This window comes from Arvicanthis niloticus, chromosome 15 (genome assembly GCF_011762505.2).
Source record: "Arvicanthis niloticus isolate mArvNil1 chromosome 15, mArvNil1.pat.X, whole genome shotgun sequence".
In the NCBI taxonomy this organism is placed as follows: domain Eukaryota; kingdom Metazoa; phylum Chordata; class Mammalia; order Rodentia; family Muridae; genus Arvicanthis; species Arvicanthis niloticus.
This window is the reverse complement of record NC_047672.1, coordinates 22,199,803-22,214,808: the sequence shown is the minus strand read 5'-3', so window position 1 is coordinate 22,214,808 and position 15,006 is coordinate 22,199,803. Positions and strand designations below refer to the sequence as shown.

The following is a 15,006-nucleotide window of genomic DNA, read 5'->3' as shown; positions in this document are numbered from 1 at the left end:
GCCCTTTTCTGCTGTGTTCCTATGCTGAACAGTTCTTCGGACCAGGGACACGACTCACTGTCCTAGGTAAGAAGACAAAGGCCACACAAGTGGGAGAGAAGGTAGGACAGTCAGCCACAAAGACCCCTGGAGCAGAAAGCCTTAGAAGAGTAGATACTTGACTATCCAAGGCCCTGTATCAGGGAGGAGGAGGTTTGTGCCACCGTCCCCAGGACTGTGCAAACACCGGACAGCTGTACTTTGGAGAAGGATCAAAGCTGACAGTGCTGGGTGAGCGAGGCAGCTGGGGGTACCTTGGGAATAAGATGGACAGAGCGGGACAGCTACTCAGCATCCTCTTTGTATGAGATGACCTGCCTGGGAGGAAGGATTTTTGGACTAGATGCAAGGAACAGTGAGGCACTCATAGTTGGTGGGGATCTGAGTCGGGGTTGGGACAGCAGGAGTTGGCAGCCCTGGGTTTTTGTCCTGAGCCTGGAGGCTGTGAGTGCAGACAAGCTGTATTTTGGCTCAGGAACCAGACTGACTGTTCTCGGTAAGTTGGGAGCTAGCGGTGAAGGGGAGGGAGCACCTCCTTGCAGGAATTCCCAGGTAAGGATAGCCAAGGACAGTTTTTGTCCTGTGCCAAGAGGCTGTGAGTCAAAACACGCAGTACTTTGGTGCAGGCACCCGACTGTCGGTGCTAGGTAAGATGGGGTATGGTTTTTGTGTTGGGTTCTGGGGCTGTGAACCAAGAGACCCAGTACTTTGGGCCAGGCACTCGGCTCCTCGTGTTAGGTGAGCTGGGGCCCCACACGAGCGCGTTGGCAGCGGGATGGGGCTGCAGTGGGCGCGGGTCCCTTAGCTACGTTTCTCTTGGGAATCACAGGGTTGTGCAGCACTCACCCTGACTTTCGGGATTGGCAGCCAAATGCAGCAGGGAGTTCTGGGGCTGCTGGTGTCTTTGCCCTGGGTTCCCAAACCCTGCGCTGGAGAGGGAGGCTCAGTAGCAGGGAGATTGTCCCTAAACTGGAGAATGCCTCGCTGAGTCGTGCGGGTTTGTGTGTGGGGTTGCGCCTCTGTGCTCGTATGAGCAGTATTTCGGTCCCGGCACCAGGCTCACGGTTTTAGGTAAGATTCACTTCTCTTGCTCCCCGTTCCCCTCGCCCTAATTCCTGAGTCCCTGGAGGGATTGGGGGCAGACCGGGATTAGGGCTCCCCGGGTAATCGGTAATAGGAGACAGCTCTCAACTTCACCGTTTCTGAAAGTGCTGGATGAGACAGGGTATAGGGTGCCAGAAAAGGTAAGTTTCTTTCTCTTTTCTCTAAAGTATGCTAGCTCTGGGTGGGCGGTGGAGAAAAGGGATTAATCAAAACTCTAGAAGCGAACTTAGTTTTGAAAATAAATAGCAGGCGCGAAGAACTAAAGGGCAGATAAAAGCGGGGAGGTTCCCAGAAGTGGTGAGGAAATCTAGAGTTCCCACTGGAAAAAGTGTGAGAGGGTCTTTTGAAAGGTGAGGAATGAATCGAGCAAGAAATCAAAGACTGACAAACATAAACTAGAACAGAAGACTCAAAATCCTGGTGGTGTTGATGTGCGATTAAATTCCATCCACTGTTTTCCTTTTTAGTTTGGGATCCCTTGAAGCTGGGATGGAGACCCAGTAACCCACACATTCTCAAGACTGGTTGGCCCCAAGGCAGGGGGATCTTAGTCACTCGAGTCTGTTGGTCCTCAGGTTATTCCCCTGAATCGTGACCTAAAATCTTCATTGCTCACAATATGTAATCCAGGCTAGACCATGGGGGGTGGAGGGGGTTGGTTCAGTGATCAAAGGTACACATTAAAATGCATTTAGCTTGGGAAAAATGCTTGAAAAACCTTAGGATCCCAGTATTAGAACAAACATTAAATATTACTTGGCAGTAGGGGCCAAGGTTATAGAAAAGAAATAATTCCACAGCCTGGATATGTGAGCCTATATTATTTGGTAACCATAGCAACAGTGGACATCATTTGTGGTTGAGACATTAAGTTGAATCCAAGGGAACTCAGCCATGTTAAAGGATATTGTGTCTGAAGGAATTGTTGAGTCCCTGTGTTATGTGGGATAAAGAAAAGAGTCAGACTTTATGAACAGACGAGACTGAATTCCAGTCCTGGCTCTTTGATGATAAGGTAAGCTTAGGTATGTTACTGTGTGAACCTGTTCTATGAATGCAGATAGTGAGATAGTTTGAAAAGAAGAAGAGGAGGTTTACAATTTTATTCACAACTAGTCAAGTTCACAAGCAAATCACATACCAGCAGCAACTTACTAAAGCACCATTCACTTTCATAGGCAATTACACCTCCCAAGAATCCTCAGGGACTCACGTACATGGATATTTAGCTGCCCCCAGTCTCCCTACTGAATTATACAAGTCTTCTGTTTGTCCTGACAGTGGTGTTGATTAATACAATAGAGAACAACATGCCTGACTCAAGCAAGTGTCTGATTTTTCAGAACAGGAACTAAATGATTGCTGAGTGAGAGGGTCAGAGAGTGCACCTCACAGTTCCCATGGAAAGCTGGGAGAATCTCAAAGCCAATATCTCTGGGGCAGAGTAAGTCTAGACAGACCAAAAGCAGAGTAGATAGAGTCAAGTACCACAGAGGGAAGCAAGAATAATACTCTTTCCACCTAGGTCCAGCCTGTGAACTCCTAGGTACATTGAAAATGATGCAGTGGGGGGAAGACACTGAACAGAGGCAGGATGTGCTAGGCCCACATCCACCTCTCAACACTGGGGAGACTGAAACAAGAGCAATGCCATGAATGTAAGGCCAACCTGGGCTACTCAATGAGCTGTAAGCCAGTTTGAACTATATGGAGAATTCTAGGCCATTATGGACTGCAGATTAATACCCTGCCTGTCCCCCACACCCAGCCAAAAAAAGAAAATATAGAGACTCCTAACAAAAAAAAAAAAAAAAAAAACAGAATTCCAGAGTGATGACTGCAGAGTTTAAAGCCAAGCACTAAGCCTGTTATTTTGGATAAGAACTGTGCAGGTTGGATACCTTTGTTTGGAGCCTTGGAATAAGGTAATATCAACAGAAATAGGAGAAAGGATCAAAATCAAGTTCTTCCATTATCCAGAAGGTTGTGCATTGCTAACACAAAATATATCTATCTCTTCATCTTCAGCAAATCGCTTAGAAGCAAAATTCAGACAGAAAGGAGCAAAGACCTGGGGATATTTAGAGGCAGAGAAAGTGATAGGTTTATTTTACACACCACAAAACTCAGTAAATCTTACATCCTCGTGAATACACTGTAGACCAGGATGTCTACACATGCATGTATGAAAATAGGCCATCTATTGTGTTCTGAGGAAAGCTTTCTCATGCCAAATGTTTATTTCAACCTTAATTACCCTTTAATCCTGGGCCCTTAGCTTCGATACAGATAACTTAGTCATGGCAGTATATTCTAAATCTTTTACGTCTCTTCTGGAAGTCAGTGTTGCACATTTCACTTTGCAAGCAGAAAAGAAATTGATGCAAAAATATTAAAGAGACTCTCTAATGATCACATAGGCATGGAAGGTCACTGCTCAGATTCAAATTCTGTACTTCTGATTTCTGTGGCAGGCTCCAACTAAATACCTGCTAAACATAATGATAAGAAATAAAGTTCTCATGATAGAGGAAGATTAAATCTATGTCAATAAAGGGACATTGTGCAGAACGTTGGTCCATTCATAGTATCATCTTGTGAGAATGAGCACAGGAAATGTTGATGTCCACTGGATGAATACAAATGACAAGCAAGGCAAAAGATTAATGCCATAAAGAAATTGAATCATGATTCCTGAGCCAACAGGACCTGTTTGCTTTTGCAGAAAGTCTCTCAGATCTGAGCCTTTTCAGATACAAACAATTTCTACCTGATCCAGACAGACATCAGCAAAATGCTAATTCCTCCCCCTCTTTCCTTTCCAGAGGACCTGACCAAGGTGACTCCACCCAAGGTCTCCTTGTTTGATCCATCAGAGGCAGAGATCACAGACAAACAAAAGGCTACCCTCGTGTGCTTGGCCAGGGGCTTCTTCCCTGACCACGTGGAGCTGACCTGGTGGGTTAATGGGAAGAAGATCGACAGTGGGGTCAGCACAGACCCTGAAGCCTCCCAAGAGAGCAATGGCATCACCTATTGCCTGAGCAGCCGCCTGAGGATTTCTGCTAGCTTCTGGCACAATCCTCGCAATCACTTCCGCTGCCAGGTGCAGTTCTATGGGCTTACAGAAGAGGACACCTGGACAGAGAGCTCACCCAAACCTGTCACACAGAACATTAGTGCAGAGACCTGGGGCCGAGCAGGTAAATGGGAGCTGGGGAGCTGGGGAGAAAACCAAACAGCACTAGTACTTCAAAAATATGAAATGATCCATGTAGAAGCAAAGAGTAGACCATGGAAAAAGCCAGAGTGGTGGGACAGATGATCAAGGACATGGTGTCCAAAAACCATAGCATATGCTTCCTCCCAAGGAGTACTTAAACTCAATGGGGCAGCTCAGGCCAATTGGCTTCCCCGTTCTTTAGTCTCTCTGAGCTGTGCTTATGAGTTCCCTCACACCTCCCTCACAGCCTAGCATCCCTCAGCCCCATCCCTGATGCTAGATTTTTAAGGTCATTGTGACAGTGTCTTGCACTTGTCCTGCACCACCAGAAAAACAGTGGGAGGACAATCAGAAGAGAGTGCTTACACTATCTGACATTCATGAGTCCGTGGCCTTGACATTCAGCTTTAAACTTTGTTTTTGGGTGTTCAATATCTCCAGGAAGTGACTTTCTTTCACCCATTTTTTTTCTCCCTGTCTTTTCTTTCAGGCTGTGGGATCACTTCAGGTGAGTAAACCTCCTAACTTTCTCTAAGTCTTCCGTGGTCTTGGCTTTGAAAACAGGAAACGGAGATCCTACAGACAGGAGGGTCAGGGCTGCCCAAAGGAACCTGCTCACAAACACCTACTCACTCTCCTTTCCTGTCAACAGCATCCTATCATCAGGGGGTTCTGTCTGCCACCATCCTCTATGAGATCCTCCTGGGGAAGGCCACCCTGTATGCTGTGCTGGTCAGTGCCCTGGTGCTGATGGCCATGGTAAGAATGGTAGGATGGGACAAGTAGTTGGAGGTATAGACTTCAGTGTATAGAATGTAAGGGGATCTCAGAAGAGGACCCAGCCCTGATATGCTGCCATCTCAAAAAGACTATAAAGAACACAGTAAAGAGTGAAAATGAAGGAATGCCTATGTATGTACTGGAGAATGAGGGGAACCAAGGAGCTCTCTTCAGTATCATACTTAAGAATCTGCTTTTTGTATCCCCTTCCTCAGCTCCATAGATTCTGAGGCTCTAACAATGTCTTCTCTTTTTCAGGTCAAGAAAAAAAATTCCTGAGACCAACGCTTACACATCCTGATCTGTTCTTTGCCCTGGCCGTATATTTTCCTGTACCTTCTCCAATCCTTGTTCCTAAGGACTTGTCTCTTCTTCCTCCATAGAAATCCATCCTTCCTCATTGACCCTTTGACTCTGAAACAGACTAAATCATTAAAAATTTTGAGTTTAGCCTGGTTGTGTCTCAGCAGTTTCTTTGGACTCCTTTTGTCAACTGACATTCCCATTGGTCTGAAAAGGCAAACGGAGTGGCTAATCTGCCTTCTTGCCAAAAATTCTTCCTCCTCCTGTGTACTCTAGATCCTCCAATGAGTCATTTGTCTGAAGGGCAATGACTGGGCTCTGGGACACCAGCAGGAAAAAGACTGAGAAAGAAAAATGACCATGAACAATAACTCTGCCCAGTACAGGACAGAGGCTAGGCAGACCTATGGGTTGCAGCACCTGCTTACTTCTCAATTACAGAGTCCAGTTCTTTGGATTTTATCTGTGTCTTTCTTCAATATTTCTGGTTTATCTTGTTTAAAAGCTTTAACTTAAGATCTGTAGAACTGTACATGTCTAGACTGGGGTCTAGACAATGAAAGTAGAAAATTGATACTGTGAAGTCTAGAAACAGTGGGCTTCCCAGGATCCTGCCACACAGGGCCAGGCTCTAGGTCAGGGTATAGAAGAGATTAAGGTATTACACATGAAGTGTCACCCTTCCAATGTGTAAATTTCCCTGTCAGCTTTACACAAGACCATTCTGTGCTGAGAATGTTAGGTACAGCTCCTCAGACAGAGACAGTTTCCTTGGAAGAATAACTATGAGGTTTATTCTTTACAATAGAACAATATACTTGACAGAAATTAGGAATAGATGCCACAGATCAGACAGAAGGGTTATGTCAAGGTTATTTATTAGTGTTTGGATGAGAAGCAAGTTCTGAAAACAAAGAATGGAAAAGACAATTAATTAGTCCATTGCTGAGAGACTGCTTACTGTCTCTGGGGTTTAGACTGAATTTTGGCCCATGTGCCCATCATGAAAATGATGCTATAAGCAAATTATTTCCCTATTTCATGGCTGTAGAAACTGTAGTTTGCAGATCACATTATAACCACTGAAACATCAGTATATTTTTCCAAAGATAATGATTCTGGAAGCTTCTCCCAACCAGTGACCATGATGATATACTTGCTCATGGTGTCACAGTGACTCTGGAGCAGTTACTCAGGGTCCTACAAGCTCTGGTAAAGGACTTTCAGAGTGAACCACACTGAGCCCACCTTAGTTTCACAGAATGTCAGTTTTCCAGGGTTTCCAACAAAAATGTGTATAAGATCTACAAAAAGTGGGGCTGAGTGGTTTGGGGCAGTAGAAATAAATTATCTTCCAATCCTGGATGCCCCAAATTCAAATCATCACATCAGCATCAGGTCAGTGCTCTCTGACAGTTGCAAGGAAGGATTCTTTCTTGCTCCTGCTCCTCCTTCTTCCCATGCCTCTCAGCATTCCTGGCCTTGTGTGGGTTCCTCTTTCATCTCTGCCTTGACCTTCTTCACATGGTGTTCTTCCTCATGTTTCTCTGTGTACCTATTCCTCTCTTTTCTTTCATCAAAACATGGGTCACCAGATTTGAGGCTTACTTAAATCCTGAACAATTCCATTTTGAGCCCTTTACCAATGGCAGCCTTGAAGACATTTTTCTAAATAAAGCCATCTTCAGAGATTCTAGGTAGTCATGATTCTAGAGGTATACTATTCCTTGCAAGAGACTGAGTGTTCAGAAAGTAGAGTTATAGGGCTGCAGAGTGGGAGTTTTCAGCGTCCAGAAAGGATGAGCTTCATGTCAGGGTTGGCCTAAGAGGCCATCACATTCCAGTTACGTCTCTAAGTGATAACTTTTTATATACTTCAAATTACACTACAGTTTTGTATTTTAAAAAAAAAAAAAACAGTCATTATCTTTGTTGCTGTTGTTGTTTTGATTTTATATTTATATAAAATATATAACAAGGAATGGGCCTACATGTGCATTCACAAAAAGATGTTTTCTACTCCCTAGACCTATGGAGACAATGACACACATGTGATGTTTCTATTTTCATATGGGATGGGAAGATAAGTATATGAGAAGAGTAGGCAAATGCTTTAGAGAAAGTGTGGGCGCTGCGTGGACCAGAATGAATACATTTGGGAGGGATTTTAGAGAACAGGGTGTGAATAAACAGATCTGTAAAGGGCTAAGCACCTTTAGCACTAAACCAGCATATAGGCAGGGTAAGGACAACCCCGTGTAGGAGATAATTGAGTCTGGATGCTTGGTGAATTTTTTTGGGGGTTCGGAATTCAGGCACATCTAAAAATGGGAAGCTGTAGGATGAAACCTAACAAGTCCTGATTGATACTCTAGTGCTTACCAACAGCTCAAGTGCTTCGAAGACAGAAGGCCAGAAGTAGTTTATTCTCTCAGTCCAGGGGGCATAACAGAAAAGAAGTTACAAATTCTACCTCACCCCATCCAACACTGTGCATGGCTGAGGGTTCAGATCTCTCTCCCAGTGTTAACTGCAATTTCCTTGTCTGCCTCAAATAACAATTTGCAATACCCATAGCACCCAGAAGTTGAGCTCTCCTGCCTCTGTCTTTCACTAGAATCAAAGTGGATCCTTTTAGACCAATCTATGATTCCCTTCCATTCTCCCTGAGTGTAAGCTGGGCAAACTGCTAAGGTGGAGGTGTTTATAATGTTTGTTATAGGATCTAAGACAAGAGAGTACAATGAAGATACTGAAAACTGGTGATTTGGGGAACCAGAGACTAAACCCTGACTGTTCTGATAAGACCAGAGCACAGGACATCTCAGGGTAGAGATTCTGAAATATCAGTTGAGTCCAGAGTTATTTTTGCAAAGGGGAAATACTATAGAGATTTTTCATTGATATGAAGAGTTCCACTTGTTCTGGATTCAGGTCTGATATAACTTGCTTGTCAGTAAGGTACGTAGAATGTAAGACAGGATCCATGGTAAACTCTACAAGTATCAATGGTGTTGAGGCAGAGGACACTTATTAGCTGAAGAGACTTATATAAAACACTCTCTGAAACATTTCCTGAAGGTTCCCACGTTCTTACAATGTTGTAAGACACAGATGAGTTTTCATAGGTAGCACAGGGAAACTGACTTACAGCTATTATAGATCTGTCAATTATGAAGGGTAAGGAAAATATCTTGAAGTCATGTGATAATGATAATTTATTTTAAGGAAGGCAAAAAGATTCCTGTGTGATAGCACTGGGGTTGATTCTATTTGCCCAGAAAATTTTTTCTATTGGCACCAGTGTTCAAGGAGATCTTCCCACTACAGTACTCAGTGTTGGGCTTTGTCAGCTTAAGGAGGGGAGATGCTTCCGGAATCTATAGGATCATCTAGAAGACACAAGATTAGACTTTCTTAAGAGAGCAGTTAGGAGAAAGGAGAAAAAGAGTTGATGTAATTCCATGGATTCCTCATTTCTTGTTTTGAGCCATTTCCCTATTTTTCTTCTTTGTAGTGGCCCAGATTGAACTGTATGATTCATGGCCCTGCATGAAATATATAAGAGTGTTTCATGAAGTCACTCTGACTAGGGATAGTTGTGGAAGTAGAGGATTCGTTCTTGGTCTCTCCTGGTGAAATTCTGCATTAAAACACAAATACCAGCATGCCTAGATACAGTTCCATTTAAAGTACTGGGGAATAGAAAAGTGGCTAGAGCCCACGGGTCTGTTTTTAGCATATTCAGGAAATTTGGACCCAAACACAAAACATGTCACAGTGTTAGGTTGTATATTCTTATCTACTGAAATTCTTTTTCTCTGTTTACTTGTAGATCGAAGATTCGTGGAGCTCTTCCCACTACAGTACTCGGTGTTAGGCTTCGAAAGCTCCATTTCCTAACAATTCCCACCATTCTACCTCTCCTTAAGATTTATTATGACAGTGTTAGATCTTACCTGAAGCATCAACTCTCAACTGACAAGACATCTAGTCCCATCACCTAAGTCCCAGCTACATATTTATCTTCTCTGTCTTTTCATCTCTTGTACCTGTGTCCTGAAGCAGGCTGCCTGATGGGAAAAGTATCTTATAAAAGAGTAAACACCATCTGTTGGTCATCCAAGGAAGTTGAAATGGGCCAACTATTTTGTCCACCTCCAAAGTATTATCAGGTTTTAAGGAAACCGATTTCAGCTCCCATCTATGAATATAAGAGTGTCTCGATAGGGAAACCATGGCAAAACCCCAGACACCTACCTTGTTATAACCATTGCTGATGAGTGATGAAGTTAGAAACAGTGACATTGGGTCCAAGGTATAAGACTCCTTAGCAATTACAGTTCTACACATTCACTATACAATAGCTTGGTCTTAATCAGACCTGGTATCACAAACCATCGACATGTTAAACAACAATAACAACAGCATAGCATTGAATCCTTCTACTCTTCCCAAGTAGTTTTAACTGTCCCTAAAGAGTTCTCACTTGTCTGAGAACATCCACTAGGCAGCTCTACGAACATTTGCTGCCCATTTAAGTATCTATGATTTTTACTGTGCATATCTTTCTCAGCTTATAATTCTGTTCCCCTAAGAGAGCTTCAGAAGGCAGTTGGAGCTTGTAAAGACCACTACTTAAACCTGCAAGGGAGAATAATCTTCACTTTAAGAACCATGATTGCAATGAACATAGACTTTAAAGCCAAAAAGTTGGGATTTGAGCTTCATTTCTATATTTTCCCAGCTATGTGATTTTGAGCAAATGACCACCAACGACTCAGCCTCCCCTTGTGTTAAATGGACTCAATCCAACAGCTTAATCAATCCACACAATACCTCAGTTCTTAGCACAGAGTAATAACTATCAAATGCTGTAATTTATGTTCACTTAAATTCATTTTTCAGGCTCAACATTGCTAGTTTTCTCTCTTACTTTTTCCCTCAAATGCATAGTTCTGATCATTTCTCTCTCCTCATGGATCAGTTACTTTCTTATAAAAAAACATTCAGCTCACTTTTATTCTTCTATCCTTCTGAAAGCACTGTATTCAGAAAGGACTCAACACCAGGTGGGTTCTGACCTACATAGGGTAAAGAGGGAGTTAGTTCTACCCCTTGTTTTTGATGTCTTAGGTATCATGCAAGTGGGGCAACTTTTTAGCCTTTTGTACCTACATCCTGCCGTTGACTCGGAGATCACTTGTGACTCAAAACTCTAGTTCTTTCACACATGTGCTGCATCTGAGCCACATACCCCCTCTGTGTGTGCAGATTGTTGCTTTTCTGTCTGTGAGGGTGTGTGGGAGACCAAAAAGTACTTCGATTCTCTCACATTTCTTTAGTGCATCTTCCAAACTTACCAAGCCTCTACAAGATTCTAATTCTGTGGTCCATTATATTTATCCCTCCATCCTCACACTCTCTCAGACGGGATCATCTGGCCTTATTTAATCTTATACAAGTGATTCACAAAAATCACAGCAAGATCTCAGCTTGATATGGAGCACATGTTCTCCGAGCTCTGCCTAGAGTCCAGGATCTGCTAAAAGTGAGAGAATCAGCTCTTCCCACTCCTCTATCCCCAGCTGCAGAATGCATTTACCATCTCTAGCTTTCCAGATCAGCCTCAAGTGCTGTGAATTATGGTGCTCCATAAAGAGCCTTCAGACCCTACTTAGTGGTTTGTTGATAAAAAAAATTCTGCAGGCCTTGTAACACTGACAGGATGGTACATGGGGAAATCTAAGTCCTTTCCAGCTCCAGACACACACATTGTGACATGTCTTACAAGGCATCTGCCCTGAAAAGAGACAGTGCTGATCTTGAGTCCCATAGTTAACCAGGCACAGCGGGACCCCTAATACTTGCTTCCTTGACCTCTTCCAGCAAAAAGATATAATAGGACCATGATAAAAAAAAAAAATAGTGTTAAGAAGAACTGCTTTTCATCAAACATCAGCAAGTGAAGATATGCATGCTGGGGACTTTTAGGTTCCTGCAGACAATGAAGGAAAGAGATGAAAACATCTCACCCCAGTTTATCTCTAAGTAACATCAGCACCAAGTAAGAACAGCCACCTGCCCTAGCTCCATCTCAGGGAGTCACAACAGGATGTGGTTTGACATTTACCCGGACCTACATCTGGGGTGCCTGTGAAAGCTCCTCCACTCACCCACATTCTGAGCATTTGGGGAACCACACTCGCCACATCCTGTCTTCAAACCCTTCTCATGTAGTTCTTTCTATCTAGGCCTCTAGCTATCACCATGACAATGAGAACGACCAAAAGGGAAGAAGAGGGTCTCTAAAGGGGAATCTATATTGCTTAGCTCAAGCCCTCCATCTAACCTATCTCACATCTGCTGGAAGTCACACAGGAAATAGAAGCCTGCAGTGTGCATCATGGATACAGGTGCAATAACTTCTCTGACCTCATTAGAGTTCCTCTGGCCCCACATCACTCCTCTTCCCACCTGACCCCAACTCCAGCCAACCTCTCTTCACAAGGATCCTCCATTTCCTTCTACTAATGTAATGAGAGCCCATTCATGTAATGAGTCACAGGAACAGAGTCTAAATAATAACCAGAATGCAAAATGGATAGTCTTTTGATGTGAGAACTGCTATCTGTCCCGCGTTCATTGGCTGGCTTTCACTGGGGTGTATCCTCTCTGTAAGTAGGGGCTGCAAAGTGAATGTGTTTTGTATTTGCTGACCCATGTAGGTAAGATGAGGGGAAAATCTACACAAAACATAGGGAAGAATGGAAAGCCAGACCTCCAGAAAGTCTCTAATGAGGAAGTGGGAAGTCGCAAAATCCACAAGCCAGTCCTGCTCTAGAGCAGAGTTCATTAACTGCTCATCACACACGCAACCAAATCATAGAATCTTGAAAAAAAATCATATGAAGTAGCTGAGTCTTAGTGTCAGCACCTTCCCAAGGCTGGGCCTTTGTCTACCTTCTGGAAGCAGTCAAGACACTCCAGTCAGTCCCATGATGCCTTAGATTCTTGAGGGGAGTTTCTCCTCTGACTTCTGTGGTCCTCAGCAGACCATGTGTGAAAATCAGGGAATGATACATTTGGGAATAGTTATCTTGGCACATCTATAAACTCAAAGACAAAATCAGGGTCCCTGCAGATCTCCAGAAAAGCAGCCACATTTAACCAGGAAACATAACATTGATGTTGGCAGCAAGTGGCACCTACGATTAGGATTTGCCATCCTGAACTGCCTTCCTGTTTTCCCTAGAGTTATAATGACTGAGGTTTTGGCTTCTGGGTGCTATGGAAACAGTTATGGCCACAGGATCGTTATGCATAAATAGAAGCAGAAAACTGAATGCAGGATAATGACTTGTTCTAGTGTATATACATGGTTTTCAGGACTCGCCTTAAAACACTCAGCCACCACTAGGATTTTTTGCTCATTTGCTGTTTCCAAGACTTTAAAGACACTGAGATCTCTGTGTTTCTATTCAAACAACCCTGTCATTTGGAACGAAACTGTATTAAATCTAGTTAAAATTGTTTCTTCTTTTAAGGTAAGTTTTCTAAAAACTTGCAGACACTCACAGGAATGAGATGTCAGTGTAAAGTTAGTCCCTTACACTGCCTGGCTAGTGGGAACACGTGTGATATGTCTCTTTGAAGACAGACCGTGAGGCTGCACGGAGTTCTAACAGGAATGTTCTAGGATGAATTCAGAGCAGACAGCACATGAGACAATTGGCATGGCTTTGTCACACAAGCATATTTAGCATTGTCGTGTTTGTGACATGTTTTCTGTTTAAATGTTTTAAAATGAGCCAGTTCGGAGGAGCTACAAGCAAAGTACTTAGTCAGCTTCCAGAGAGGAAAAGGACACCTGCCTTTGTAATAGTACTTGCAAAATATGATCTCATTTAATATCTAACAATCCACAGAGGTAACATTTGCTGGTGAAAAACAAAAATGAGATCAAGAAAAACTACATAACTGCCCTCAGGTCTTAGAAACTAAGAAATTTAGCCTTGGAGCCAGGTGTTTTACTTGTGTCTTTGCCTGGTACCATCTTTAATATACTTCATTGTTTTGATCTTTATGATGGCTCTCTGTATCCTGGCTACTTTACTCCTCGGTTATCCTTCAACTGTAATAGAGACCTTTGGACATTGTTGAGTGTGTTGTTGATCACTCAGTATCTCTTTTTGTGATTTTTTTTTCCTCTGTACATTAGTTAAATGAGATTGAAAATAAAGATACATCAGAATCATTTTAGATAGATAAGTGTGTGATGCCAGGAACAGAAGATTTTAAGATTTCTTGCGCCCTCTTGTGGAGGAAAAGGGGCATTAGGGGGAAATTCCCTTTTAGGAATATGGTCTAGGGAGAAGTGAGGGTTAAAGAAATCTCAGTTGCCAAGGTAACCAGTACATCTCTTTCCAACCATTCACATCAGTCTTTTCCTCTTCTTCATTTCCATCCTAGTCACCATTCAGTTTTAAACCTTTCTATCACACACACACACACACACACACACACACACACACACCCCTCCTCTTTAGCCTCAGTCTCCTGTGTTCCTTATGCCACCATCTGTCTGTCTCCTCCCTGTCTTGCTACAAGAGAATAGAGGAGAGACAGAAGAACTGAGAAGTTTAAATGACAATCAGACCACTATTGGACCTGGGGACACATGCTTGTTTGGCTAAGGCAGGAGGATTGCTTCAAATTTGAGGCAAGAACAAACTATATAGTAGTTTTGGGTCAAACAAAACAAACAAACAACAAAATCCAAGCAGCAGTAATAATTGCTGAATGAACATTTTCCATATTAACTTTTATATTTGGTCTTAATGAAAATGCTAAGAACCTTTCTATATTAAGTCCTATCTTGCATAGCTATCTAATGACATCTTGTTCCTCCCTGATTAATGTCTTGAATTTCAGCCTCTATAAACTTTCTAGCCTCAGCAGAAAGATGAATGATGGAGATACTCCCAGAGGTGAAATTAACTAATTGAGTTACATGAGATTCTCCTCCCTGTTCACCAGTCTACCTGGCATCAGATACAGATACAGGTAGATCCCAATTCTCTAAGCCACGTATGTCCCTGAGCATGCCCAGTGTAGCTCAGTAGTAATTTGGGACAAGTGTAGAGTGTTTAGACAAGAGGAACATGCTTTGAGGACTGGTATACAATGGAAAGTTTACTGTGTGTAGGCAACTCACAGGTTCTGCATATGTGAGTCACTGATATAAGAGTTTAATAAATGTCTTGGGAGACTGAATTATGTTGTTTTTCAGACTTCAACTTGGTTATCAGCCAGAAATTCAGTGGCAAACCCCCTCCACCCATCCCTAGTGGGGATTTCTAGGGAGGGAGGGAGGGAGGGAGGGAGGGAAGGAGAGAGGGAGGAAGAACTAAAGAGAGGGTGTGGTTTTTGCACAGATGTCTGCCCCACCCCACTCAGTGTGAGACTCCAGGCGCAGAGGTAGAAGCCAGAGTGACTGAGGAGCAGCTTCTCCTTGCTTAGGATGAATTGGTCATCCTTGGGCCTGGAAGCTGAGA

The 15,006-nt window shown here is 43.1% G+C and overlaps 1 gene segment (V, D, J or C); it reads left to right on the top strand.

The window, feature by feature from the left end:
- Positions 1-313: 313 nt before the first annotated feature.
- LOC117721011 (T-cell receptor beta-2 chain C region-like) lies at positions 314-5,596 on the top strand. The segment is given in 5 exon segments: positions 314-535; positions 3,969-4,346; positions 4,857-4,874; positions 5,019-5,125; positions 5,405-5,596. Coding segments are annotated over 5 exon segments (711 nt in total).
- The last annotated feature ends 9,410 nt before the right edge of the window (positions 5,597-15,006 follow it).